Source organism: Lithobates pipiens, unplaced genomic scaffold, assembly GCF_037356315.1.
Source record: "Lithobates pipiens isolate NorthernLeopardFrog02 unplaced genomic scaffold, aLitPip1_a1.2 Scaffold_28, whole genome shotgun sequence".
In the NCBI taxonomy this organism is placed as follows: Eukaryota; Metazoa; Chordata; class Amphibia; order Anura; family Ranidae; genus Lithobates; species Lithobates pipiens.
Window position 1 is genome coordinate 101528336 of NW_027507789.1, and position 27266 is coordinate 101555601.

The following is a 27266-nucleotide window of genomic DNA, read 5'->3' on the forward strand; positions in this document are numbered from 1 at the left end:
TAAAGCTGAGTTCCAGCCATTTTTTAGTTTATTAAAAGTCAGCAGCTACAAAAAGTGTAGCTGCTGACTTTTAATAATCAGACATTCACCTGTCCCACGGTCCAGCGATGCGATCACACAGAGCCTCACTCCTCTTCCCCTCCTCTCCTCAGTGCCAACATATCTACTGTGGGCAGTGACACCCACCCATGACAGCTTACAGCTTCACGGCCGGGCGCACACTGCACTCTGCCATTGGCCAGCCAATCTTCTGGGACCTGTGTTGTGTCCCAGAAGATCACTGGCAGGGAGGGGCCGCCTAGTAAATTTGTTTATTAAAAGTCAGCAGCTACAAAAAAAGTGTATCTTCTGACTTTTAATAAGACACTCACCTGTCCCACAATCCAGCGACATGGCCATCCAAACCCTCCAATCTCTCCCCTGCCTGTCCACTGCGTGGCAATACTACTGTGGGCATCCGGCTGTGACATCTTGCAGATTCACAGCCGGGTGCGCATGTCTCACTGTGATGTCCTGTGATGTGTCCCAGAAGATTGCAGAGAGGAAGGGCCACCTAGACGGCCCAAACGGAAATGCAAGCGCGTCAGTAATCATGATGCATTGTGATGCATTGCGGAATCAAATCGAATCGGTGACCAGATAATCGTAAGACCAGTGAAGATGCGCACCCTACTCTGCATGTCACTCTGCATTTATGGCAATGGTCAGTCTGCCTTTATGGCACTGGTCAGGCTGCATTTCATGGGCACTGGAAAATATTTTAGTACACAATTTGGTTCAGAATATTTTTTTTCTTGTTTTCCTCCTCTAAAGCCTAGGTGCGTCTTATGGTCAGGTGCGTCTTATGGAGTGAAAAATATGGTAATTACTGCCCAGGGCAATTTTCAGCTCTGTCACACTTTGAATGACAATTACGCAGTCGTGCTACACTGTAACCATGTGACATTTTTATCATTTTCTTCACACAAATAGAGCTTGTTTTTGGTGTTTACTCACTGCTGGGTTTTTAAATTTTTCCTAAAAAAGAAAAAAAAGTTTGTGCACTGATGGGCACTGATGAGGCGGCACTTATTAGGTGGCACTGATGAGGAGGCACGAATATGCCGCACTTATGGGTGGCACTGGTGGCATTTATGGGCAGCAGTGATGAGCAGTGATGGGCAGCAGTGGTGGCCAGCACTGACTGGCATCACTAATGGGCACTCATTGCTGGCACTGGTGAGCACTCACTGCTGCCACTGTGGGGGCTTTATTGTAAAGATGTCCTCTGTGAGGAGATGCCGCTGATCGGCTCTCCTTTCCTCAATGTGATACGATTACTGGCATCTCCGTGTTTATATGTGACCAGCTGTGATTGGACACAGCCAATCACATGGTTAAAGTGCCGTGGTTCTTTACAGAGATAGGGGTCGCTCCATGTCCTAGCAACACAGGATGGTAGCGATTGCTGCACGCCCCCTGTGGGTGTGTGAGAGTGGGCGTTCTGGGATGCCGTAATATGACTGTGTCCCAGAATGAGAGCTGCACCGCCCGCCGTCATTTGACGGCAGGCGGCAAGTGGTTAACCACTTGGCAACCAGCCCACGATGATGTACGTCGGCACAATGGCACGGCTGCGCAAATGGGCATACCTATACATCCCCTTTAGGATGCAGCATTGTGAGCATGCGCATGCAGCCACCTACTCCGTGACTGTGCCTGTGAGTCCTGCAGACTCTATGTCCGCCGGTGTCCTGTGATCATGTCACGGAGCGGCAGAACGGGAGATAGTGTCCGATGTGCCTGCCATAATGTCGCAGTCACAATAAAAATCGCAGATTGCCATTACTAAAAAAAAAAATGCCATAAATCTATCCCCTATTGTGTAGATGCTATAACTTTTGCGCAAACCAATCAATATACGCATATTGTGATTTTTTTTAACCAAAATATGTCGACGAAAACATATCGGCCTAAACTGGGAAAGAAATTCTTTTTTTTTTTTTTTTTTTTTATATTTACTGTGGAATTGTCAGTTAAACCGACGCAGTTCAGGTATTGCAAAAAGTGCTCTGGTCAGGAAGGGGGTAAATTCTTCCAGGGCTGAAGTGGTTAAAGAAAGCCTAGCCATAAAAAAAAAAACAAAAAAAAAAACAGCAAGGTGATCCAATAAATGAAAATAAAGTTAAAGTGATTTCATTATTCTTTGGGTGGGTATGGATTAATTGGGGACATTTTGTAGTGATATTTGTTGAGATCATTTTGGAGTATTGTCCTTGTTGTTTGCTTATGATTTTTGCATGTTTTGCATGCTTTTGCTTAAAGATAAACTTTCCACAACACTGGTAGCTACAAGCACAATCCACTACATTTTAAGATATTTGAACAATAGCTTCATTTTTGTAAATGTGCTATTATTAAAAATGCCCTAATTTAATTTGCAAATAAGAATTTCATTTGTAATTACACAAATTAAATTATAGCAATATAATAATGGTTGTTTCAAATGTATTTGGTTAAAACTTTGTCCTTTTTAGCTCTTTTTTTCCCTTTATAATATATAGAAAAATGAAATAATTATTGAAGATAATACTGTCATGTCCCCAAAACCATAATATATATATATATATATATATATATATATATATATATATATATATATATATATATATATATAATACACATATATACCATATCTGCATCATCATGATAATTGCAGGTGACTCACAAATTTATTTAGCTGTCTGCCAACACACACCTTGCCCAATCCAATGTCCCACAGGTGTCAACATAACTATTACAACCACAACCATTTTGTTGCTGTTATGGACAAGATGCTTAGACAATTTAATACTGAAACTTGTCATGGTATTTTTTTTCTGATACGAGAAGCACAAAAAAGATGGTTGCAGTCAGGTTGTAACTTGCCTCACTGTGCAAACTCTTGCTACTAGTACAATAAACCCCCACTGTGTAGCCCAAGGGATGGGATGGAGAAAGCAAGAATGCTGTCAATACAACATATAGATGTTGTGTATATATAGATCAGAAAGATAGTTCAGTAGTGTGTCCCTAGGCAACTTTTAGGCCTAAACTACAGGGCTACTTTTCCTATTGGGCTACTGAACAATTTTACCTACTTTTGGCAGTCACCTTGTTTACAACACATCCAAATGTATATTCTGCAAATTACCAATGAACTATTAAATCATAGTGTGAGATTACAAATGTAGTTTAGCCCTACTGTCAGGATTAAAATACACCTTGGAGGCCAAGAGAGGAAAAGTCAACAAGAGGCCCCTGTGCAGAAATTATGTTTACCTTACCCATAGTAACACATAATGATCATTACCTAACATAACAATTGTTTTCGGCAATGAGGACCAAGGTGAAAATTGTTGATTGCCAACTCCTGGGATAGATAGTATTTTTTTTAATATATAGTTTATTTTAATTTATTGTATGTATTGGGACCCTATTAATATAGTTTAGAACACAAATGATAAATTTAGAGGTTGTGTAGCAAGGGATGAGAACAGAAATAAACTATATATATATATATATATATATATATATATATATATATATATATATATATATATATATATATATATATATATATATATATATATATATATATATATATATATTATGGTTTTGGGGACATGACAGTATTATCTTCAATAATTATTTCATTTTTCTATATATTATAAAGGGAAAAAAAGAGCTAAAAAGGACAAAGTTTTAACCAAATACATTTGAAACAACCATTATTATATTGCTATAATTTAATTTGTGTAATTACAAATGAAATTCTTATTTGCAAATTAAATTAGGGCATTTTTAATAATAGCACATTTACAAAAATGAAGCTATTGTTCAAATATCTTAAAATGTAGTGGATTGTGCTTGTAGCTACCAGTGTTGTGGAAAGTTTATCTTTAAGCAAAAGCATGCAAAACATGCAAAAATCATAAGCAAACAACAAGGACAATACTCCAAAATTGAAGAGAGGTCTGAAAAGGGAGATAGTGAATATGTCAAGGAAACTTATCATATATAATAATAATAAATATACCCAGAAGTAGGATATATTTTAACTTGGAGTCAGACATGAAGCTATATGAAGGGTGGAGAAGGGGGGATATAAATCTTATATATTAAAGTAGTACTAAAGGCTGAGACTCATTTTAAATATAATGCACATTACTGGTAAAGGTTTACTTTAAATTTAATTGTAATGCCTTATATTACCTCCAGTCTATCATCCTTCAGCTTCTCTGGGTTCAGATGCCGATCTTCCCTGCACAGAGCCCTTAAAGTGATTGTAAACTGCATTTTTTTTTTTTTAACACAAATGTGTCATACCTGCCTGCTCTGTGTAATGGTCCCAGACGAAAGTAGACTCTGGACTGCCGCATTCTTCAAAAATGATTGGCTATGATTAAGCACTACTGCTAGTGCAAAATGTCAGCTTTTTTTGTCTGCTGTGTTTACTGGGTTTTGATGTGATTTTTTTAATAAAGAAAGGTGTTTTGATTTTTTTAAAGTGCGGCAGTCCAGAGTCTACTTTCGTCTGTTGCTATCGGCAATTGCCAACACCTGTGGCTTCCGGGCCGAGAGAACAGTTTACTATCTGCATGTGTCCTCCTGGAGTGGTGAGACTCTTTTTCTCTGTGTAATGGTCCCTTGCCGGCGCTTCTGGCTCCTCATGCCTTCAAAGTGCCCCTATAGCAAGCTGCAAATTATAGTATAGTGTGCCCCTATAGCATGGTAAAATCACTCACTGCCTTCTCCTGCCCAGGACTACATGTCCCATGAGGCATTGCTCCTCACACATTCAAAAGTTCTCAGGCACTTGACATGTATGGACAGTGTACTGAGCTGTATGTGTACTGCACTGTGTATACTGACATGTATGGATGGTGTAATAAGCTGTATGAGTGCTGCACTGTATTTTATGGTATGTAAACAAAGAATACATTCTGTATGCTGGACAATTAATTGGCTGACCAACTAATCTTTTATGAAAATAGTTGACAATATTCGGTTATAACTGATAAATCGATTAGTTGTTTCAGCCCTAGTTATGAGTTAATAAAGTGTGTGAATAAGGGGCTTGGGGTCCATCCTGAAAAGAAATCCTGCCCTATGTACCCACAGTAGCCTGGGGCGAGGGTGGCACAGGCAGCAGGGTGAATCAAATCCTGGACAGAAAGGGTGATCAGTGAGGCTGGGAAAGAGTTGGAAATTACAGGAACAGATCCCCTAGAAGGGGAAGCCAGTTTTCAGTTGCTGCAGGAAGAGACACACAGGGGATCTGTTCCTTTAATTGCCCCTCCCCCGCTGCACTGATCGCCCCCCTCTCCTGCCTACATCCAAATTCCTCTGCTGCTAGGGCCTCCCATTGATCTGGGCCCAGTACAGGAGAACAGGTGCCAGCCCCTCATTTGAAGCCTGGATAGGATCAGGAACTGAAATAACTGAAAAAAGCAAATAAGTGCAGCCACCACATCTGAGGAACAATGATCTGCAATATATTACATTTAGAGGGTGATTAGATTTACAAATATCTATTTTTTTTCCTAGGATTATAGTCATCCTGCTGAAAAGAACATGGCAGACAAGATGGAAGAAATAATCAGAGTGCAAGCTGAGATCAAGGCTTATAAGGTATGTATAGTAAAAGGAAACTGATTACTGCTTCATTGCATTTTAGAAAATTTCTGTAATAGCCACAATGTACATGTGCTTTTTAGTGTTAGGCAAAAAATGCAGACAACCATAGGCTGACTTAGGCAGGCCATAGATGATGCGATTTTCTTTCCTGCAACCACAATTTCTTCTGCTACATGTCTTTGGCAAAAAAAAATCTCAATAAGTGTATATTGATTGGTTTGCATGAAAGTTATAACGTCTACAAACTATGATAATAAAAAAAAAAAATATATATATATATATATATATATATATATATATATATAATACAAAGACACAGAATTTCAAAAGAGCCAAATTCCCTAAACTACAAACCTTGCTAGAAGGATAAAATCTTAGGAACAAAGAACACGGAGGAGATATGGGTTTGCTTTAAGAGCATATTAAATAAGGGCATTAGCCAATGCATCCCATTGGGTAATAAATTTAAAAGAGCGAACAAAAGTCCTGGATGGCTTAACTCCAATGTAAAAATGCATATAAAAGCAAAGGAGAAGGCCTTCAAAAAATACAAGGTTTCGGGATCATCATCAGCATTCAGACTTTATAAAGAATGCAACAAGAAACGTAAGGGGGCAATAAGGACGGCTAAGATAGAACATGAAAGACACATAGTGGAGGAGAGCAAAAAAAAAATCCCAAGAAATTCTTCAAGTATGTAAACAGTAAAAAAGGAAGACAGACCATATTGGCCCCATAAATAATGAGGAAGGACATCTGGTTACAAAGGATGGGGAGATGGCAAAGGTATTGAATTTATTCTTCTCAGTTTTCACAAGGGAATTGGGGGTGCTTCAGTAATCAAAACTGCAGTGTTTTATCCTCATGACACATCACAGGAAGCACCTCCATGGTTAACAGAGGACAGAATTAAAATTAGACTTGGGAAACCTAACATTAATAAATCACCGGGACCAGATGGCTTGCACCTGAAGGTACTTAATGAACTCAGTCAAGTAATTGCCACACCATTGTTCCTAATTTTTACTGACAGTCTACTGACTGGAATGGTACCAGGTGATTGGAGAAAAGCCAATGTAGCACCAATATTTAAAAAGGGCCCAAAATGCATCCATGGGAATTACAGACCAGTTAGCCTAACATCAATAATATGTAAACTCTTGGAGGGGATGATAAGGTACTGTATACAAGATTTTAGTAATGAGAATGGTATCATTAGCATTAATCAGCATGGATTCATGAAGAATCGTTCTTGCCAAACCAATCTATTAACCTTCTATGAGGTGGTGAGTTGCCATCTAGACAAAGGAAGGCCTATAGACGTGGTGTATTTTGGATTTTGCATTTGACGCAGTTCCCCATAAACCTTTACTGTACAAAATAAGGTCCGTTGGCATGGACCATAGGGTGAGTACATGGATTGAAAACTAGCTACAAGGGTGAGTTCAGAGGGTGGTGATAAATGGGGAGTACTTGGAATGGTCAGGGGTGGGTAGTGGGGTCCCCCAGGGGTCTGTGCTGGGATCGATCCTATTTAATTTGTTCATAAATGACCTGGAGGGTCTTCTTTCCAATCTTCCATAAAGGCCAGATTTGTGGCGTGCATGACTAAGGCCCCTTTCACACATGCGGACCGTTTGGGTCCACCTTCAGTTTATTAGGCAGACCTGAACAGACGCTCCATGCAGGTCTATTGAGTGACGTATGTCAGCGGTGACAGGTCTGCTGACATCCGATCCGCTGAATCCAGATGGATGGAAACCCTATTTTCCATCCGTCTGGTGGATCAGATTAAAACGAACAGGCAATCTGTTTTCATCCGATCCCCCATAGAGGAGAGCAAAGCTCTGACAGGTCCATCCCTGCACAGTATGACGGATCATCCTAAGTGGGGATCAACGGATCGATCCCTGCTAAGCAAGCGGAGTCTGTCAAAACGGACATTCATGTGTGAAAGGGGCCTAATAGTTATCCTGTGGACAGATTTTCCCACCTGAGCTGTGGATCTCTGCAGCTCCTCCAGAGTTACCATGGGCCTCTTGGCTGCTTCTCTGATTAATGCTCTCCTTGCCCGGCCTGTCAGTTTAGGTGGACAGCCATGTCTTGGTAGAAAAATCAGTGGAAAAGAAGTATTCCTGCGCCACGTCAGGGAAATAGAGGGAGATAGGGTACTGCTGCGCACACTGAAAGGGAAATATCTGAACCCCGGGGAATAATGAATAAGAAAGGTAGTGCGCTGTACACAAAAAGGATATATCTATTGATAAAAGCAGTATATAAAATTCGCAATGGGGGGATATCCAGTAAACAATACAGGTCTGGGTATGTCTATGTGACTAGTTTAAACAGCAACACTCATTTCTACTAATAGTCCACAACATAAATACATAAAATAGTGAAAATTCATATACAATCCAAAGTGCAACGTGTTGCGATCCCGTAGTCGCATAAAAGTGCAAATATTCCAATGTGCCGCTGTGGCTGATAAAACAATAATGTTCGTTGCTATTGGTGTAAAATCTACAACATGAAACCGTGAAACAATAAAAACAAGAAAAAAGAAAAAACACAATATAACATTCAAAAGTGCAGCGTGTTGCGATCCTAAAATCGCATAAAGTGCAAGTGTTCAGCTGTGGTGCACATAGGCAAACCTTCAAACATAAATGATAATTAAGTGACAAAAAATATAAGTATCAGACACAAAGCCGTTTTCAGTGCAAAGTGCTGCGATTATTCTCAAAATCGCATAGGGTGTGACTTCTTCAACAAGATATACGATGGAGCTGTTGCAATGGGAAGGGCAGTGGTGCTGGTGGAAGGAGATATGGCCTTGGTGGTCCCGTATATACCAGTAATGGATGTCCCCTTACCTTACCGCTGTAAGGTAACAGCGTATATATAGAGAGCTTTTTGGGATCCTTTTAGCGGAGTTTTCCCTTTAATGTGGGGTGCCCAGGTCCTGACCAATGATATGGTCCCTTTAAGGGGGTTTCCTCTGTGGTATTGCAGTCAGGGTTCCTCAGTGGTATGGCATATACATGAGTTTAAGCAGAGATGGAGGAAGAATACTCCATAGTGTAAAGTGCTTCAACAGGTTTATTGTTATTAAAACAGTTTAAAAATACTCACAAACAGTCTGTACAAGCAGTGTATAAAGGAGCTGCGGGCTCGGTCTACGTCACTTCCTGGTTGCTGTGTCCCGCACGTGTTCGTCACGGGTCAGGTGATTCCCTGATGAAGTCACGTGACTGGTATATACGGGACCACCAAGGCCATATCCCCTTCCACCAGCACCACTGCCCTTCCCATTGCAACAGCTCCACATCGTATATCTTGTTGAAGAAGTCACACCCTATGCGATTTTGAGAATAATCGCAGCACTTTGCACTGAAAACGGACTTTGTGTCTGGTACACTTATATTTTTTGTCACTTAATTATCATTTATGTTTGAAGGTTTGCTTATGTGCACCACAGCTGAACACTTGCACTTTATGCGATTTTAGGATCGCAACACGCTGCACTTTTGAATGTTATATTGTGTTTTTTCTTTTTTCTTGTTTTTATTGTTTCACGGTTTCATGTTGTAGATTTTACACTAATAGCAACGAACATTATTGTTTTATCAGCCACAGCGGCACATTGGAATATTGTCACTTTTATGCGACTACAGGATCGCAACACGTTGCACTTTGGATTGTATATGAATTTTCACTATTTTATGTATTTATGTTGTGGACTATTAGTAGAAATGAGTGTTGCTGTTTAAACTAGTCACATAGACATACCCAGACCTGTATTGTTTACTGGATATCCCCCCATTGCGAATTTTATATACTGCTTTTATCAATAGATATATCCTTTTTGTGTACAGCGCACCACTACCTTTCTTATTCATGTCTTGGTAGGTTTGCAGTTGTGCTCCATTAGATGTTCAAAGTTTGGAATTTTTTTTATGACCTAACCCTGCGTTAACTTCTCTACAACTTTATCCCTGACTTGTCTGGTGTGTTCCTTGGCCTTCATGATACTGTTTGTTCACTAAGATTCTCTAACAAACCTCTGAGGGCTTCACAGAACAGCTGTATTTATACTGATATAAAATTACACACAGGTGGACTCTATTTACTAATTAGGTGACTTATGAGGGCAATTGGTTCCACTAAATTTTAGTTAGGGGTACAAAAAAGTTTTGATTTTGGTCAAAAATATTCATACAAAAATTCTTTGTACATTCAGTGAATGGACGAAGGTTGTTCAGAAATTTCACTTGCTTTTAACATTTTAATTTTAAATTAATGTAATTTCTGAACAAATAAAATAAAAAATCGAACAAATATTGTTAAAATTTACATTTTCAAAGAAAAAATGTGTTCCTGTATGGCCAGCATAAGTGACAGCAGGCACAGGTAGCTTGTATTGAGCTATGAAAAGGGAGTTTGTCATGTATAATATTATAAAACAATATTAAAGCACAGCAGGGTATACTAAATAAGTCTGCCAGTAGTGTCCACCATAAACATAGAATTGAAATCCTTAGTGCATAAATTGCACAGGAAACCCCCCATGGACTATAAAACAGACTAATATATATATATATATATATATATATATAAATATATATATATATATATATATATATATATATATATATATATACACACACACACACGCATATTTTATTAGTACATCAATATCATAAAAACATTTGAACAAATGTACAGAAAAAAATACATTTGCATAAATTTAAATGCATTACATCTGACTACCTTCAAAAGCAGGGACATGGCATAGAGCGAGCTGCCCATGTGGAATTTAGGGCTAGCTGCCATGACCACTTGCGTTGAAACCCGACATGTTTCGGACTGTAAGGAGTCCTTCTTCAGAGGTTATAAACTGGTTAATACGTCTTCTAAAATGCAAATATGCATTATATTAGTGGACATCGTATTAGACACCGTCTCATATGGATCCTTATTATTATAGGCGGTCTGTATTTCATAGACTGTTATACATGCTTACAAAAATCAGATGAGCATGTGTATCCATCCAGAACGCAAACCAGTAGACTGTATGCATGTCAGCAATGTGGTGATGTGTGACGCCATCCTGCCCCATGAGCGGGCTCGCACCACATGCCATGACGTCAGGGAACCCAACATGGATGGCGCTCACTACTATGTGGATGAGGCGATCGTCCAGGCACTGTAAGCCAGCTACAATTAATCGCCATCAAGGTGATTGGATTACCAACCACATGAGGCAGAATATTTAATCAGCACTCCATGCGGCCATTGAACGCTGCATGGAGTCTGATGTCCATATGAGACCCACGGGTAATACCTCTTTCTTCAATACTATATCCTTTAGCTGTGGTTCACACTGCTGCAGGATTGAATCGGTGCAGCACCACAAAGTCAGCGTCGCCCTGATTAGGATGGTTCCATTTCGGGCAATAGCCACCAATTTGGCATGCAATTTGACATGTCAAATCGCATGCCAAATTGCATTAATGTGAACCAGGGCTTAAAAATATGATTTTTATAACAGCTTACCTGTAAAATCCTTTGTAGTACATCTCGGGACACAGAACCATAATAGTTACTATGTGGGTTATAGGCCACCTTCAGGTGATGGACATTGGCATGCCCTAAATGAAAAAGTGCACTCCCTATATAACCCCTCCCACTGGTGGGGGTACCTCAGTTTTGTACCAAAGCAATATACGTGTATACTAAAGAAGGGAGGGACCTCTGTGTCCCATGATGTACTTCAAAGAAAAGGATTTTACAGGTAAGTTGTTATAAAAATTATATTTTCTTATCGTACATCAATGGTCACAGAGCCATAGTAGTTACTATGTGGGATGTCCCATAGCAATGCCAACTGAAGGGAGGTAGACACAATAAAAGTAGGGCACCAAGATACTAGAGGACTCATACTGCAGCCTGCAGTACACTGCGCCCAAAGGCGATATCCTCATTATCTTTTACATCTACTTGATAGAATCTGGTAAATGTATGGACTGAAGACCAAGTTGCGGCCTTGCAGATTTGAGCCATGGAGGCCTGGTGATGCACTGCCCAAGAAGCACTAACAGCCCTGGAGAAGTGCGCTTTAATATGAACAATCACTTGACGAATCCATTTAGAAATAGTAGATTTTGACGCTGCCTGTCCTCTTTTAGGACTGTCTGGCAACACAAACAAAACATTTGTTTTATGAATCTGAGCGGACACTTTTAATGAACTTTGACCGCTCTCACCACATCAAGAGAATGTAGTGATCTTTCTTCCACAGAACGAGGTTCTGGAAAAAATTAAAGCAAAACAATATCCTGGTTTAAATGAAAAAATTATACTACATTTGGTAGGAATTCAGGATGAGGCCGCAATACAACCTCATCTTTATGAATAAACCAATATGGCTCTTTACAAGAGCAGGGAACTTGGATTCTCTTCCTGCAGAAGATATGGCAACCAAAAAAAATATTTTTCATCATCAAGAGAACCAAGGGAATATCTTGTATTGGCTCAAAAGCCTGTGTCTGTAAGCCGACAGGACTAAATTTAAGTCCCAAGGGTTCAGGGGTGACCTGACTGGAGGATTAATCCGTGGTCCCCCCTGAATAAAGTTATGAACCAGAGAGTGTGAAGCAAGAAGTCATTGGGAAAAAAAAAAAACACTGCTAAAGCCGACATCTGGCCTTGGTAGTACTCAAGGCCAGCTTCATTTCTAATCCTATCTGTAGGAATTCAGGGATCCTACCTATGACATACTTCCTGGGGTGCCAACCCCTGGATTCACCTGGAGACACACGCCTTCCAAATTCTATAGTATATGACTCCGGAGGCTGGCTTCCTAGTTTTAACCAAGTAGAAACTACTGAAGCTAACAGCCCACAATCTTTTAGAATGTGTGTCTCAGTAGCCAAACCCCTAAATTTAGTGTTTGTAAGGTAGGATGGAATACCGGACCTTGCAAGAGAAGATCTGGCCAATGGCGGTTGGGTCCCCTACCGCCATTTTTCAATCTTGGCAAACCAAGGTCTCCAGGGCCACAAGAATCACCTCCTTCCCTTCTTGCTTGATCCTGCAAGAAGGCACGGAAGCAGCAGAACAGGAGGGAATGCATAGGTCAGTGAAACTGATCCCACGGACATAGAAAAACCAAGGCATCCGTTCTGTATGCCATCTGATCCCTTGTCCTTGACACAAAGTTGTCAATCTTGTTGTTGAATCTGGACGTAAACAGATCCACATCCGGAACTCCCCATTTTTGGCATAATGACAGAAAGATGTCGAGGTGAAGGGACCATTCTCCCGGGAACAATTGTTGGTGACTCAAGTAGTTTTCCTGCCAATTCCCTATCCCTGGAATAAAAATTGCTGATAGGGAAGGAATTTTGTTTTCGCAAGATAGAATGATTCACCTCTCTCTGGGCTGCACGACTTCTTGTGCCCCCTTTGTAATTGATATAGGCCACAGCTGTGGCATTGTCAGATTGGATCCTGACAGGACAATTCCATAGTCTGAACGTCCAGGCCTCCAGGGCCAGGAGTACTGTCCGAATCTCTAGAATATTGATGGGCAAGGTCATCTCTGATTTGGACCATTTCCCTTGGACAGACAATTCTTCCAGGACTGCTCCCCAGCCCACAAAGCTGGAATCTGCTGTTTTCACCTTCCAGGTAACAAGTAGAAAGGATTTTCCTTTTTTGAAGATTCTTGGATATCAACCACCAATTGAGGCTCTGACGCACTTTGGTGGATAAATGCATTGGGAAGTCTAGAGCTTGGACCTTCTTGTTCCAAGTTGACAGGATACTGTTTTTCAGCAGTCCTGAATGAAACTGCACAAAAGAAACGGCCTCAAAAGAAGCCACCATCTTTCCCAACAATTACATGCAATGTCGAATAGAAGGATTCTTCTTTGTTTTGATCAACTGAATCAGTTCCCTTTTGGAACTGATCCTTTCATGGGGCAAAAACACCCTCTTCTGAGCTGTATCTATGATCAGCCCCAAGTACTGCAATCTCCTTGATGTTTTTAAGGAGGATTTTTCTAGGTTGAGAACCCAACCTAGGTATTCCAGGTAGCTGACTGTGGTGACCAAACTTTTATTTTAAGCGAGCTACCGATTGATCTATCAAGAGTAGATCATCTAAGTAGGCTAGTATTGTTATATCTTAAGCCCTAACCTGGTTAATGGAGGAGCCAGGACCTTTGTAAACACTCGAGGTGCAGTAGCTAGACCAAAGGCAGAGCTACAAACTGGAAATGAAGATTTTCTACCTCAAAGCGTAGAAATTTCTAGTTAACAGGGAAAATCGGCACATGGAGAAAAGCATCCATGATGTCGACTGACGCCAGAAATTCTCCCCCTTGTAGGATGGAGACTACTGATCCGAAAGGCTCCATGCGAAAAGAAAAGTATTCAAAAGATATTTGAGATCTAAAATGGGTCTGACACCTCCTGTTAGGTTTTGGAATCGTGAAAAGGTTTTAATAAAAACCCTATTCCTTGCGCTTCCAAGGGGACCACTGATATCACTCTTTGAGACAATGGATGATCCAAAGCTAGAAAGAGAGACTGCTTTTTCACTGGATCTCTGGGAACATTTGATGTGAGAAAAAGAGGAGACAGGAACCCTCGGAACTCTAGTTTGTAACCTAGAGAAACTGAGGAAGCCACCCATCTTCCTGGTCCCTTAAGAAAAATTTGTCATCTCTCGCCCCTTGTTCCTCAGCATGAGGGTCCCGAGCAATGTTCGGGGACCTGTTGTGCTTAGTCCCACTACGGGATGCGATTAAAGCATCAATGTTTTTGCTCCAAACTTAGAATTTGGAGAAGGTTCCATAGGTGAACCTGCGGAAGGATCATTACCGATATAGGGGCTGTAATGCTAAAAGCTGCTGCAACCCTTGCCCCTCCTGATGGCTCATTCTGACCAGCCATATTACTCTCAGGGGAGGATGCCCTCTTTTTTGAGATGGGTCTATTCTCCCTAGTGACTATAGTCTTTCTAGAGGTGATTTTAACCTCCCTTCTGTCCATAGCCCGATGCACAAAGCAGAGGTACTACCGGAAGGAAGGCATGCATTGCTTGAGCAATAGTCCAGCTCTGCTCCTGCTATTAATGCTCAACCTGATACAGTAGCGAAATGTGTCAAAGAAATGCCTGTGTCACTAAACCTCATATATACTTTCCCTCTTGTGTCCCTCCGCAGCTTGAAACAGCAAAAATGGTGCCTTTAAAACACACCTTCCCCCACGCTGGGCGTCTCTAAAAAGAGAAGTGTTACAGGCAAGAGCTAGTTTCTTCGGATACGAGGCCCGGGTACCATTCAAAAAGACACTTTGAATGGATCCAGCTGCATGGCTAGCCCCAGCAAGGATTGCTCCAGTGGAGCTCAGCACAGCACATCTTTACTCGTGAACCAACACCGTAGACACTGGCGAAAAAAATGGAGGTACTCCCACCAGTGGAAAGGGTTATATAGGGAGTGCACATTTTAATTTAGGGCGTGCCAGTGTCCATCATCTCAAGGTGGCCTAAAACCCACATAGTAACAACTATGGCTCTGTGTCCCCTGATAGTTAGTTTCATAGTTAGTTTGTAAGGTTGAATAAAGACACCAGTCCATCCAGTTCAACCTGAGTGGGTGTCTACAACTGTCCCCATCCCTGTACACTGCACACTCACACCAGTCCCTACCCTCAATCCTAGGTCCCCATTCATATACTAGGGCCAATTTTGGACAGAAGCTAATTAACCTACCTGCATGTCTTTGGATTGTGGGAGGAAACTGGAGTACCCGGAGGAAACCCACGCAGGCACAGGGAGAACATGCAAACTCCAGGCAGGTAGTGTCGTGGTTGGGATTTGAACCAGCGACCCTTTTTACTGCTAGGTGAGAGTGCTAACCACTACACCACTGTGCTGCCCTAAATGATGTACGATAAGAAATCAAAATGTACCTTTTATAAAATTTTTACATACAAGTATTGTTGACATATACTTTTAGATCCCCTCCATGATTGACTGAAGCCTCTTAGGGCTTTTTACCTCTTTGGGTCCTTGTAACTGTGAATCCGGCCCTTTGTGCTGCTTCTCCTACCTGCCCAATACTTGACCCATCTGTGCATCATTGTTTATCTTGATATACAGTATTTTTCGCTCCATAAGACACACCTAGGTTTGAGGCTGAAAACAAGAAAAAAAAAATTCTGAACCAAATGGTGTACTAAAATGTTTTCCAATGCCCATAAAATGCAGCGTGACCATTACCATAGAAAATGCAGAGTGACCATTACCTTAAAAAATGCAGATTGACCATTGCCTTCAGCCTGCCTATTCCTCCTGTCCTAGGTCCACCCTCCCCCTCCCCAGCCATCGTTCCTGGGAGCCGACTCCTGCCTTCGCCTCTTCCTCCCGTCAGAATCACCATCCCTGCGTTTCTCTGCCTCTATGGTGACAGCTGGCACTTGTCCCACCTCCATCAGGCCCATAGTGGCCTGTTTTGTGTCTCTCTCTCTGTGCCCACGGGGGTTTTGAATTATGTCCTCTCTTCCAGTGGTGGCTGCGGGAGGCGATGCAAGTGGTGGCAGAGGGTGGTGCCAGCAGCGGTGGGTGGGGGGCGGTGCCTATCGTATATTCGCACCATAAGACACAGGGACATATTTCTGGGAGAAAAAGTGCGTCTTATAGTCCGAAAAACAGTCTATGAAAAACAATGATACATATGACACGCTGTTTATTTGTATAATGACGTCCACTAATATAATACAGATTCGTATTACCCAGTTTATAACCTCTGAAGGACTCCTTACAGTCTGAAACATGTCGGGTTTCAATGCAAGTGGTCATGGCAGCTAGCCCTAAATTCCGTATAAGCAGCTCTATGCCATGTTCCTGCTTTTGAAGGGTACTCAGATTTAACACATTTAAATTTATGCAAATGTATTTTTCTGTACATTTTATTGTGTAAATGTTTTTATGATATTGGTGTACTAATAAAATATGCTTTTATTTTATAGAGGTTCTTCGTTCGCTTTATCGGTTGCTTTATCGTTCATGAGGGCTTCCCTGTGCAATTCATTCACAATGGTTCTCTTTTCTATTATAAAACAATCCCGTCTTAAAATTAGCAGTGTTTTAGGTTTCTTGAGTCTGATATGTACCATATTCAACCTCTAAGAGCCGGTTCACACAGGGGCGACACGACTTTCAACACAACTTTTGGAGGCAACTTGGGGCGACTTACAACACGACTTTAAGTCGCCCCAGGCCAGGCGACTTTTGCCGTGGCCAATCAGAGAATGATCTCTGAAGGGGCAACTCCACGCCAAATTAAAAAAAAAAATGGAATGGGTTCCCCCTCCGAGAGCATATCAGGCCCTTAGGTCTGGTATGGATTCTAAGGGGAACCCCCTACGCTGAAAAAACTGCGTGGGGGTCCCTCCCAGACCCTTATCCAAGCACGCTACCCGGCCGGCCAGGTAGCGTGCACCCTCCCCTCCTGAACCGTACCAGTCCTCATGCCCTCAACATGGGGGGTGCCTTGGGGAAGGGGGGGGCCACGCAGCCCCTCCACCCCAAAGCACCTTGTCCCCATGTTGATGAGGACAAGGGCCTCTTTCCGACAACCCTGGCCGTTGGTTGTCGGGGTCTGCGGGCGGGGGGCTTATCGGAATCCGGGAGCCCCCTTTATAAGGGGGCCCCCAGATCCCGGCCCCCCACCCTGTGTGAATGAGTATGGGGTACAATGTACCCCTACCCATTCACCTGTGAAAAAAAATGTACAAAAAAAACCACAACACACAAGGGTTAAAATAGTTTATTGCACAGCTCCGGGGGTCTTCCATCTGCGGGGGTCTTCTCGCTGGACTCCTCCGCTATCTTCTGCTAGCTCTTTTACTAGCGGAGGAGCCAAGCTTTCTTCTTCGCTGCCGCCCGGGGGTCTTCTTCCGACTTCTTGTCCCCCTGTTCGATTCTTCTTGCCGGGCCACCGTGCCTTCTAATATTACGCCGAGTAAATTGATACCCAACAAGTCATGCTTCAAAATTGCGCCCGCTCGTGGAATGGCGTCAACCTTTTACCCTCAAAAATCTCCATAAGCGACATTTAAAAAAATTCTACAGGTTGCATGTTTTGCGTTAGAGGTCTAGGGTTAGAATTATTGCTCTCGCTCTACCGATCGCGGCGATACCTCACATGTACCTCACAACCCGCCGCGGAGACCACTGTTATCGTACACAGGACCGCCTCCTGTAAAGAGGGATACCTCGGTTGTGGCAGCAGCTGCTGCCGTTACCGAGATATCCCTCTTCAAAAAGAGGACATATATTTACATGAGGCTGTCCTTAAGTGGTTAAGCACTCCTAGCCCCCTTACATGCCACACTTGGCATGTCATTTTTTTTTGGGGGGGGGGAGTGGGGGCTTCTTTAGGAGGGGGACTTCCTGTCCCACTTCCTCCTTCCACCCAGTGACCGCCTAGGCGACTCCTCTTTTCGCTTATGCAGCCCCTCCCTCTAGGCGATCTCCTGGGACACGTGACAGGCCTCAGAAGATCGCCTGTTCACTCCGGGAGCGCAGACTCGTGCATGTGCTGTGCGTGCCCGGCCATGAAGCCGAAAGCTGTCACGGCCGGGTGCCCAGAGTGGCAATGGAGGCCCCGGCCGAGAGGAGCGACACCACTTTCGGCCGCATCGCTGGACCATGGAACAGGTAAATGTCTGTTAAAAGTTAGCAACTATACTTTTTGTAGCTGCTGACTTTTAATAAACATAAAAAGCCTGGAACTCCCCTTTATATCTACCTAAACATAGGGAAATTCTCCTCTTATACAGCTGTCACAGAAGATTTGTCCCCTTTGAAATATTGCTCTTATGACAATATGATGATGGCCAACAGGGCAAATACGAGTTATGATTTCCCTAGAAGCATTACAGACCACAATAACACTTGACAGAGGGTCTAGCTCTCGGCCCCACTATACAAAATTAAAATAAAATAAAAAAAATTAAAATACAAACTTTTTACCTGAATTTGACTTGGCATCAGCCTTCTGCAGTTCTTATACAGCAGAACTCAGACACATGGATCGAATGCTGGGCAACATCGGCCGGTTCAATAAAAACTGTCCGACAATCGGGCCATGTGTATGGCAGATGGTCAGACAGAAGCTGGTCGCTTGGCTGGCTTCTGTCTTAAAGCGGGAGTCCGCGTTTTTTTTTTCTTTTTAAAGTCAGCAGCTACAAATACTGCAGCTGCTGACTTTTAAAATAGTGACACTTACCTGTCCAGCGCGCCCGCGATGTCGGCACCCGAAGCCGATCTCTAGATCGACACTCGAGTGCTGCCGCCGCCATCTTGGGTATGGGAATCAGGAAATGGAGCCTTTCGGCTTCATTTCCCGGTTCCCTACTGCGCATGCGCGAGCCGCGCTGCGCAATGAGGACGGTCCCCGCTGCCTCTGGGATCTGTGTGTTTCCCAGCAGGCAGCGGGGCACTTGCGGAAGGGGGCGGGCACTTGCGGAAAGGGGCGTAATGTACACCCCTTTCCGCAGAGAGCTAGCCCAGAAGTGGGTGCAGTTACCTGGATTATCCAGGTAACTGCACCCCCCTCCCCCCTGAAAGGTGCCAATTGTGGCGCCGGAGGGGGGGGAGGAATCCGATGAGCGGAAGGTCCATTTTAGGGTGGACCTCCGCTTTAAGACCATGCTGAAAAACCAGCAGCCAATGGATGAAAGTTCAGCGTGAGAACGCTGTACTGCTGGCTTGTTAGTACAGGGGCTTCTGACCAGAGCTGACAGCTTATCTTTGCTCAACCCGTTAGGTTGAACGGAAAAAACTCAGTGTACCAGGCTTAACCACTTACCAACCGGCCCATAGCCAAACGGTGGCTACAGGGCGGTTGGATAACTGTGTACAGTGACATCCTCCCAGAATCCAGGGCGCACCTGAGAACATCCGTGACCGCCGGGTCAGCATCACGGATCACAGTAAACAGCCGCTGATAGCCGCGTGATTGCTCCATCAAATGACAGAGCGATCACTTGTAAACAAACCGGCATCATGCCAACGGTTCCTCTCTCCCCTCTGTGTACTGATCTGTACAGTGGAGGGGAGAGATTGGATGGCAGGAGCGCTGTGGACACTACAGATCCAGCCTACAGTGCTCTGTGACAATTGCAGTCACAGCCATGGATCCATCCATCCACAGCCATCCCTCCATACTCTGCAATACGCGGTGATACCCAGCCATACTCGGCCTCTGTATGTGACCAGGCTGTGCAAGTCTCACATGTGGTATCACCATATTCGGGAGGAGTAGGAGAATCTATTTTGGGGTGTCATTTTTGGTATGTACATGCTATGTGTTAGAAATATTGTATAAATGGACAACTTTGTGTTAAAATGCTTTTTTTTTTTAACCACTTTCATATGACATCCTTGACTTTGTGCAGGGATATCTGAATGATGCCTGCAGCTACAGGCATCATTCAGATATCAGCTTTTTCAGCCGGCGAGTCCCTACACCATAAAAATGATCATAGCAGCTGTTTTGATGTTTGATCGTTCTTACGGGAGGCAAGAGGGGATGTCCCACCCCCTCCGATGCTTCTACTGACTCGCCAATACGATCGAAGCCAAGACCATTTTTTTTATTGTTTCAAGCTTCCCAGCCTAGAGGTGAGATATGGGGTCTTATTGACCCCATATCTCACTGTAAAGAGGACCTGTCATGCCATATTCCTATTACAAGGAATGTTTACATTCCTTGTAATAGGAATAAAAGTGATCAAAAAATGTTGGGGAAAAAGTGTCTAACTAAAATAAACAATAAAAAAACAAAAAGCATTTTTTTAAATTGCCCTGGTCCCCGTGTGCTCGCATGCAGAAGCGAACGCATACGTACGTCCCGCCCACATATTAAAACGGTGTTCAAACCACACATGCGAGGTATCACTGCGAACGTTAGAGCAGGAGCAATAATTTTGTCCCTAGAGCTCCTCTGTAACGCAAAACATGTAACCAGTAAAAAAAAATTTAAAGCGTCACCTATGGGTATTTTTAAGTAGCGAAGTTTGGCGCCATTCCCCGATGGTGTGCAATTTTGAAGGGTGACATGTTAGGTATCTATTTACTCGGCGTAACTTCAGCTTTCACATTATGCAAAAAAAGCATTGGGCTAACTGTACTTTTTATTTTTAAAAGCACAAACCCCCCCCCCCCCCCCCCAAAAAAAAACACATTCAAAAAATTGCTGCGACCGCTATTGAATTCTCTAGGGTCTTTGCTACAAAAAAAACATATATAAGGTTTTGGGGTTCTATGTAATTTTCTAGCAAATAAATGATGATTTTTACATGTAGGAGAGAAATGTAAGAATTGGCCTGGGTGCTCCAGAACGCCTGCAAGTGCTCCCTGCATGTTGGGCCTCTGTATGTGGCCACACTGTGTAAAAGTCTCACAAATGTGGTATCGCCATACTTACGGGAGTAATAGCAGAATGTGTTTTGGGGTGTAATTTGTGGTATGCATATGCTGTGTGTGAGAAATAACCTGCTAAGATGACAAGTTTGTGAAAAAAAAAAAAAATCTTGATTTTGCAAAGAATTGTGGGGGAAAAAATACAAACTTCAAAAACCTCACCAGGCATCTTTTTAAATAACTTGGAATGTCTTCTTTACAAAAAGGGGTCATTTGGGGGGTATTTGTACTTTTTTGGCATGTTAGGGTCTCAAGAAATGAGTTAGGCCGTCAGTACTTCAGATGTGATCAATTTTCAGATATTGGCACCATAGCTTGTGGACTCTATACATTTCACAAATACCAAATAATATACAACAATTTGTACTTCTTTTTACCAAAGATATGTAGCAGTATAAATTTTGGCCAAAATTACTAATTTACTCAATTTTATAACAAAAAAAAATATATATATATATATATTTTTTTTACAGAATTTTTGGTCTTTTTTTCTTTTATAGCGCAAAAAATAAAAAGACCCAGCGGTGATTAAATAAGACCAAAAGAAAGCTATTTGTGTGAAAAAAAGGCCAAAAATGTCATAGGTAGTGTTGCATGACTGAGTAATTGTCATTCAAAATGTGAGAGCACTGAAAGCTGAAAATTAATCTGGTTAGGGGGGTTAAAGTGGTTGTAAACCCTTACAAACCACTTTGACCTACAGGTAAGCCTAGATTAAGGCTTACCTGTAGGTGCAAGAAATATCTCCTAAACCTACACTGTTTAGGAGACATTTACAAAGACAGGCACCGCTGTCTACGGAGCATGAAAAAAAATGCACCGTAGACAGCTGCACTGAGCATGCCACTAACGGTGATATGTCATTAGTGGCGGCTCCCATGCTCGAGTGACATCATCGGTGCTCCAGCACTGAGAGTGGCCGGAGCAGCGATACCTGGAAGAAGATGAACGCTCCGTGCTACAGGAGACAGTGGTGACATCGCTGGCTCCTGTGTCAGGTAAGTGACACAATGGGCTACTATGCGATGCATAGTAGCCCATTATGCTTTACCTTTGCAGGGAGACAAAGAGGAAGTAAACCCATCAAGGTTTACTTTCTCTTTAAGTGCCCAAATGGTTAAGAGAGAAGTAAAGCATCCCCCCCCCCCCCCCCCCAATTATACTTACCTAGGTGGAGGCAGCATCAGACTATCCCCCGGCGCCTCTACACTGAACCGAGCGACTGGACACTGCCGATCACAGCTCCCCAGGTAGAGAGCTGCTCTGCTCCCTCCTCGCTCACTGGAGTGCTGAGCTGTGGAGGGGTGGGGAGCAGCTGGCTCAGACTCTCAGTGGCTTGCCGAGAGGCTGAGTGGGGCATCAGTCCAGGCACTTGGCGAATCCAGACTCCCATTGTCGGGATGACGCAGTGCGTGGACTAGTTTCTGTGACGTCAGCAGAGAGCAGACTTCAGCTTGCTCTCTGCTGAAAACAGGTCACAGGAGTGCAAAATTAATTGCACTCCTCTGATTCATAGAAGTACAGCCAAACAAGCTTTGGCTATACTTTTCTTTTAAGGGAAGAGAGAATGAGCCAATTAGTTGTGCTGCAGTGAAAGTAGCATGCTGATAGGAGAGGGCAGAGATAAGCTCATGAGTTTTCAGCTGTAACTGTCCAGTCACAGGCTGGGGGAGGGACAAGACCTGTAAAGCCAGCCATAGATGGTGTGGATTTTCTTTCCTACAGAAAAAAAAAATTAAAATATTGCTCGATTCCCCCATCGACAGTGTTGATGGGGAAACCCCTCCTTCAGAGCCATTGTTTTCCTCTCATGGGGGGAGCCACCCCCACCGGGAAAACACCGGGATTGTTGCTAGTGGCTGTAATCAGCCACTAACAATTGCATGTAAAATGCATCAGACTGGTTGATCAATCTGGGTACATTCAGCCTGCCCATAGATGGTTTGAATCTCAGCTAATTACGGCTGAAATTTGAACAGTTTTTGACCGGCTTACTAAGTTACAGCAAAGAAATAGTCATATGCCTAACAGACAGAGCTGTTATATATGTACTGTAATTCATCTGTGTAGTAAACAGTTGGCCTTGAGTTCAGCTTTAAGCAATGCTCCCATGGATACATATTGGAAACACCCTTCTAAAGGATTAACAACTTCATTGGGTAATAGTGTTTTTTCATAAGAGGCCTGCGAGTGCATCACCACTACATGCATCAATTACACAGGCTTTGCTTAACCCAGACTAACAGACATAACTGCATATTGCCCTTCGTTCTTCAATTGGCACTATGTACCCTAGGGATACCAAAACCAACAGTAGTGTGATGACGGCTGTGACTGTTAGACCCCTTTTACACAGACTTTTTCAGGCGCTTTTGGGCTAAAAATAGCACCTGAAAAACAGCTCCCCTGCAGTCTGTGAAAGCCGGAGGGCTTTTACACTAAAGCAATGTGCTGGCGGAACGTTAAAAAAAACTCCTGCAAGCAGCATCTCTGGAGCGGTGTATACCATTGAACTGAATGGGCGCAGCTGCACTTTCTGGGTCGTTTTAACCCCCTTTCAGCCACTAGCGGGGGTTAAGAGCCCCGCTAGTAGCCGAAAACCCCAGTAAAAATGACGGTAAAGCACTACTAAAAATATTGTCCCTTTGCTGCCAACGCCCCAGTGTGAAAGGGGTCTTACCAGTCTAACGAGGCAGGATGGGATGGTGCAATCTCTGGGAGGTAGATAAATGGTCTACACCTATAGGAAGGACATTATCCAACTTTAGTCAATGCTACACAGTTTTTATTTACAAGCTCTCCTTAAGACCTAATTTTACACTGGGGTGGTGCAGGAGTTTGCCATAACTGCCGAAGTGTTTTGGCCGCACTGCCTATTCATTTCAATGGTCAGGGGTGGTGGAGGAGTGGGGTATACCCCGCTCCTCCACCACCCCAAAGATGCTGCTTGCAGGACTTTACCTGTCCTGCAAGCGTACCGCCCTAGTGTGAAAGCACTCTGGCTTTTACACTGGGGTGGCTTGAGAGGTGCTATTTTTAATGCAAAAGCACCCCAATATGAAAGGGGTCTTGCAAAGGCATTTTTGGAAAAGGTTGAAAGAACCCTTTAATCATCCAGTGGGTGCAGCATTCACTTAGCCATGCCATATTAAAAATAGTATTACCCAGAGATCTTTTCTCTTTTTGAGTGGGGTAACATACAGTAGATTAGCAAGACAAAATATGCACAACTGTCAAATTTCAACATAATGAAAATTTATTCTCAAAAACAATTATAAATAAAATATTATTATACAGTTGAATTTTTAAAAAGTTAATTCATAATATCTTAAAAAAAACACTTGAAATTCTACAATCAGGGTAAACGTAAAGCAACTGTATATAAAATAAGTTCAAAGTTAAGTAAACTGTTGAATAATAACCAGCACTGAGCAAGAGTAGTTCCTCTGGTTGCTGAGGCATATACATTCTATCACATCTACCGAATTCATGTTCTTGAAGATTCAAAGTTGATGCTGTTCCAGATGTCGATTTAACACCATTGTAAACTGCATACAAAAAAAAATTGACCATTTAAAGCACTAAATGAAAAACTGAATTCCAGCAAATACTGGGCACAGGAGATTCAGTTCCCAAAGGGGGTTATTTACGAAAGGCAAACTGCACTTTCTAGTGCACTTGTATTGCAAACTGTGTCACTGTATTTTCCTTGCATGTCCCCTTTGGATCTAAACAGCATTTTAGCTTGCACACGATTGGATTATAAAATCAGTAGCGCTTCCCCTCAGATTTACAGCAACTGAACTTCCAAGTGCACTCTCCTTTCGTAAATAACCCCTAAACACTGCTATCTGAAAAGCAAGATGTAAAGCTCATTGCTTCAGGAGAGAGCTGCAAAACGGTGGAATCTGCAAGGAGCATGTAACAATAGCAACCCTGCCCTGTTCAGAGACAGGATCACTCCACTAGCACTTACATTCTTCTAACCTAGAGCATCTCTTTCTCTCACTGGCTAAATCAGCAAGATGTCAGACAATTACTGCTCCCTTTGCTAGCTTGTGAGGCTTTGCTACATTTCAGCCAGGAAAACGACACCTCCTAGGGGGGTGGTCAGCTGCAACTCAGCGATTCTGTTGTGACTATACAACTACTTTGTTACCTCCTTCAGCTTTACCGCACAGATCATTACCTGAACAATCTATTCAAATAGTATTAGACAAGTTCTCTCTCTGCATACTTGTTGGTAGAGCTAAAAGAAGATTGTACAATGTAACATGTAAGGTCAGCCTAAGGCCCCTTTCACACCGGCATATAGAATTGTGCTTTTAGCTGCGGACAGATGATGCACACAATGCTTTCCTATGGTCCCATTCACACACTGCGTTTAGTGACAGTTTTGTTACATGCGGTTTTGTGCAGATAGAAAAAAATAAAGTGGACTGCGTCCAGGAACGATTTAGCGCAGCTATCTGCACATAACTGCAGGTAATCGCAGAGTACTATTTCTCCTGCAGATAGCGGCAACAAAGGAAAGAAAAACAGAAAGCACATCAGAAATGGCAAGAATGTTCCAAATGCAGCTAATCGCAATGTACAACTGCAAGTGAATGCTGTGCCAGGATTCTTTGAATTTCAAAACATGCATGATTTTAACAGCGGCAGAACAGCGCCCGTGTGAAAGGGGCCTACTCCCTACAGTGCCTTTCTCAGCATAATTGCTTGCACTAAGTATCAAAAACAGAAATAACTCCTTTGGTGCAGGTAAAAAAAAATAAAAAATTAATATCAAATGTCCCCTGTTCAAGGTAGCCCTTTGCAATATCTATATTATCTAAACCAGCTTTAAGTTTCTCATAAGTAACAGTCGCTATTATTACAAGGCGGATACTAAACATTACTTGATGTCCCTGATAAAGATTAGTTTTGTCACAGTACAGGGTCTTTATATACAGCCGTTATTGCACAGGGACTAAAAAAAAAAAAAATAATGCATAGTTCTGGTTTGCTACAGAGCTTTGTGCGACTTTAAAAAAACATTTGAAATGACCCAGCTTAAATTGGTTGTAAGACAATTCCCTTCAGACTGGGTTCAAACCTAATACCGATGTGGCTCACAGAAAGGGTCCTCTGTGTCCCCATTCCAGCCTGAATTTCTGACTGATTTCGGATCAAGACGCGCAGGGCTCCTGTGAAATTTACACTGGAGCCGCAGCAGAGATATGAACAGACTCCATAGAGAACCAGTCAAAACCTCCTGCTATTGCAAATTGGATGCGGGGAAACCCTCATCCAATTCGCAATGGTGTTTGCCTAAAGAGCAAGCTTGGTGACACTATTACTAACTCCTAGTAGATTCTGCAGAGAAATATATGGAGTCTGTGCTCCTGAGAAACACAAATGGAAACTCTGATCCTAGCATTACTCTAGGTGTCAAAAAAAATAAAAATAAAAAAAAGGAAAATTTCATCCTGAATGGACACATATATATTAAAAATCCTAATTTATTCTAAGCAAAGGGCAATCAAATGATCTCACCATGTAAAATCAAATTATTGGTAAGAGATCATTGTCATCCTTAACGCACAATTGAACTCCTTTAATCAGCTAAATACAGTCCTGGAAAATAAAACATGCAGTCTTGTTTTCGTTTAAAAAAAAAATATAAGAGCCAGTCTACCAAAATTCTGGCTAGATGTGGAGATTGTAAAGTCCCCTGATTTGTATGTTGATTGCATACTTCACTACTAAGATCTCACTGCCATAATGTCCCTGACCACCTGGGCGTTTTCCAGCTACCAACAGTGTATTCTTCAGAATATAAACTAAAAAGATCCAACAGAGTAAGAACCTTCATAATGGCCACTGCTGGCATGTAGAAACAGGAACTCAAGCAGAGGAATCACAGCAGGGTCCCTGAGAGATACAAATTGTGAGGCAATTTAAAGTGATATTAAAGGTTTGTCTTTTTTCCTGATAAAAAACAACAAACATGTTATAGTTGCCTCCCCTGCGAAATGGTTTTGCACAGAGCAGCCTGAATCCTCTTCTTCGGTGCTCCTGGCCACTCCCTCCTGTCGAGTGCCCCCATAGCAAGCAGCTTAAT

General features: G+C 42.5%; 1 protein-coding gene across 2 annotated transcripts in view; it reads left to right on the forward strand.

The window, feature by feature from the left end:
* Positions 1 to 27266, forward strand: part of IFI35 (interferon induced protein 35) — a 247398-nt gene that overhangs the window by 38964 nt on the left and 181168 nt on the right. The window contains exons 1-2 of one of the 2 annotated variants that reach the window (XM_077459491.1): positions 4605 to 4637; positions 5569 to 5652. In XM_077459491.1, coding sequence (XP_077315617.1) covers positions 4620 to 4637; positions 5569 to 5652 — 102 coding nt within the window. In that variant the 5' untranslated portion in view covers positions 4605 to 4619. Of the gene's footprint in view, positions 1 to 4604; positions 4638 to 5568; positions 5653 to 27266 lie in introns of those variants that run through there. The other variant, XM_077459492.1, reaches the window with a different exon arrangement.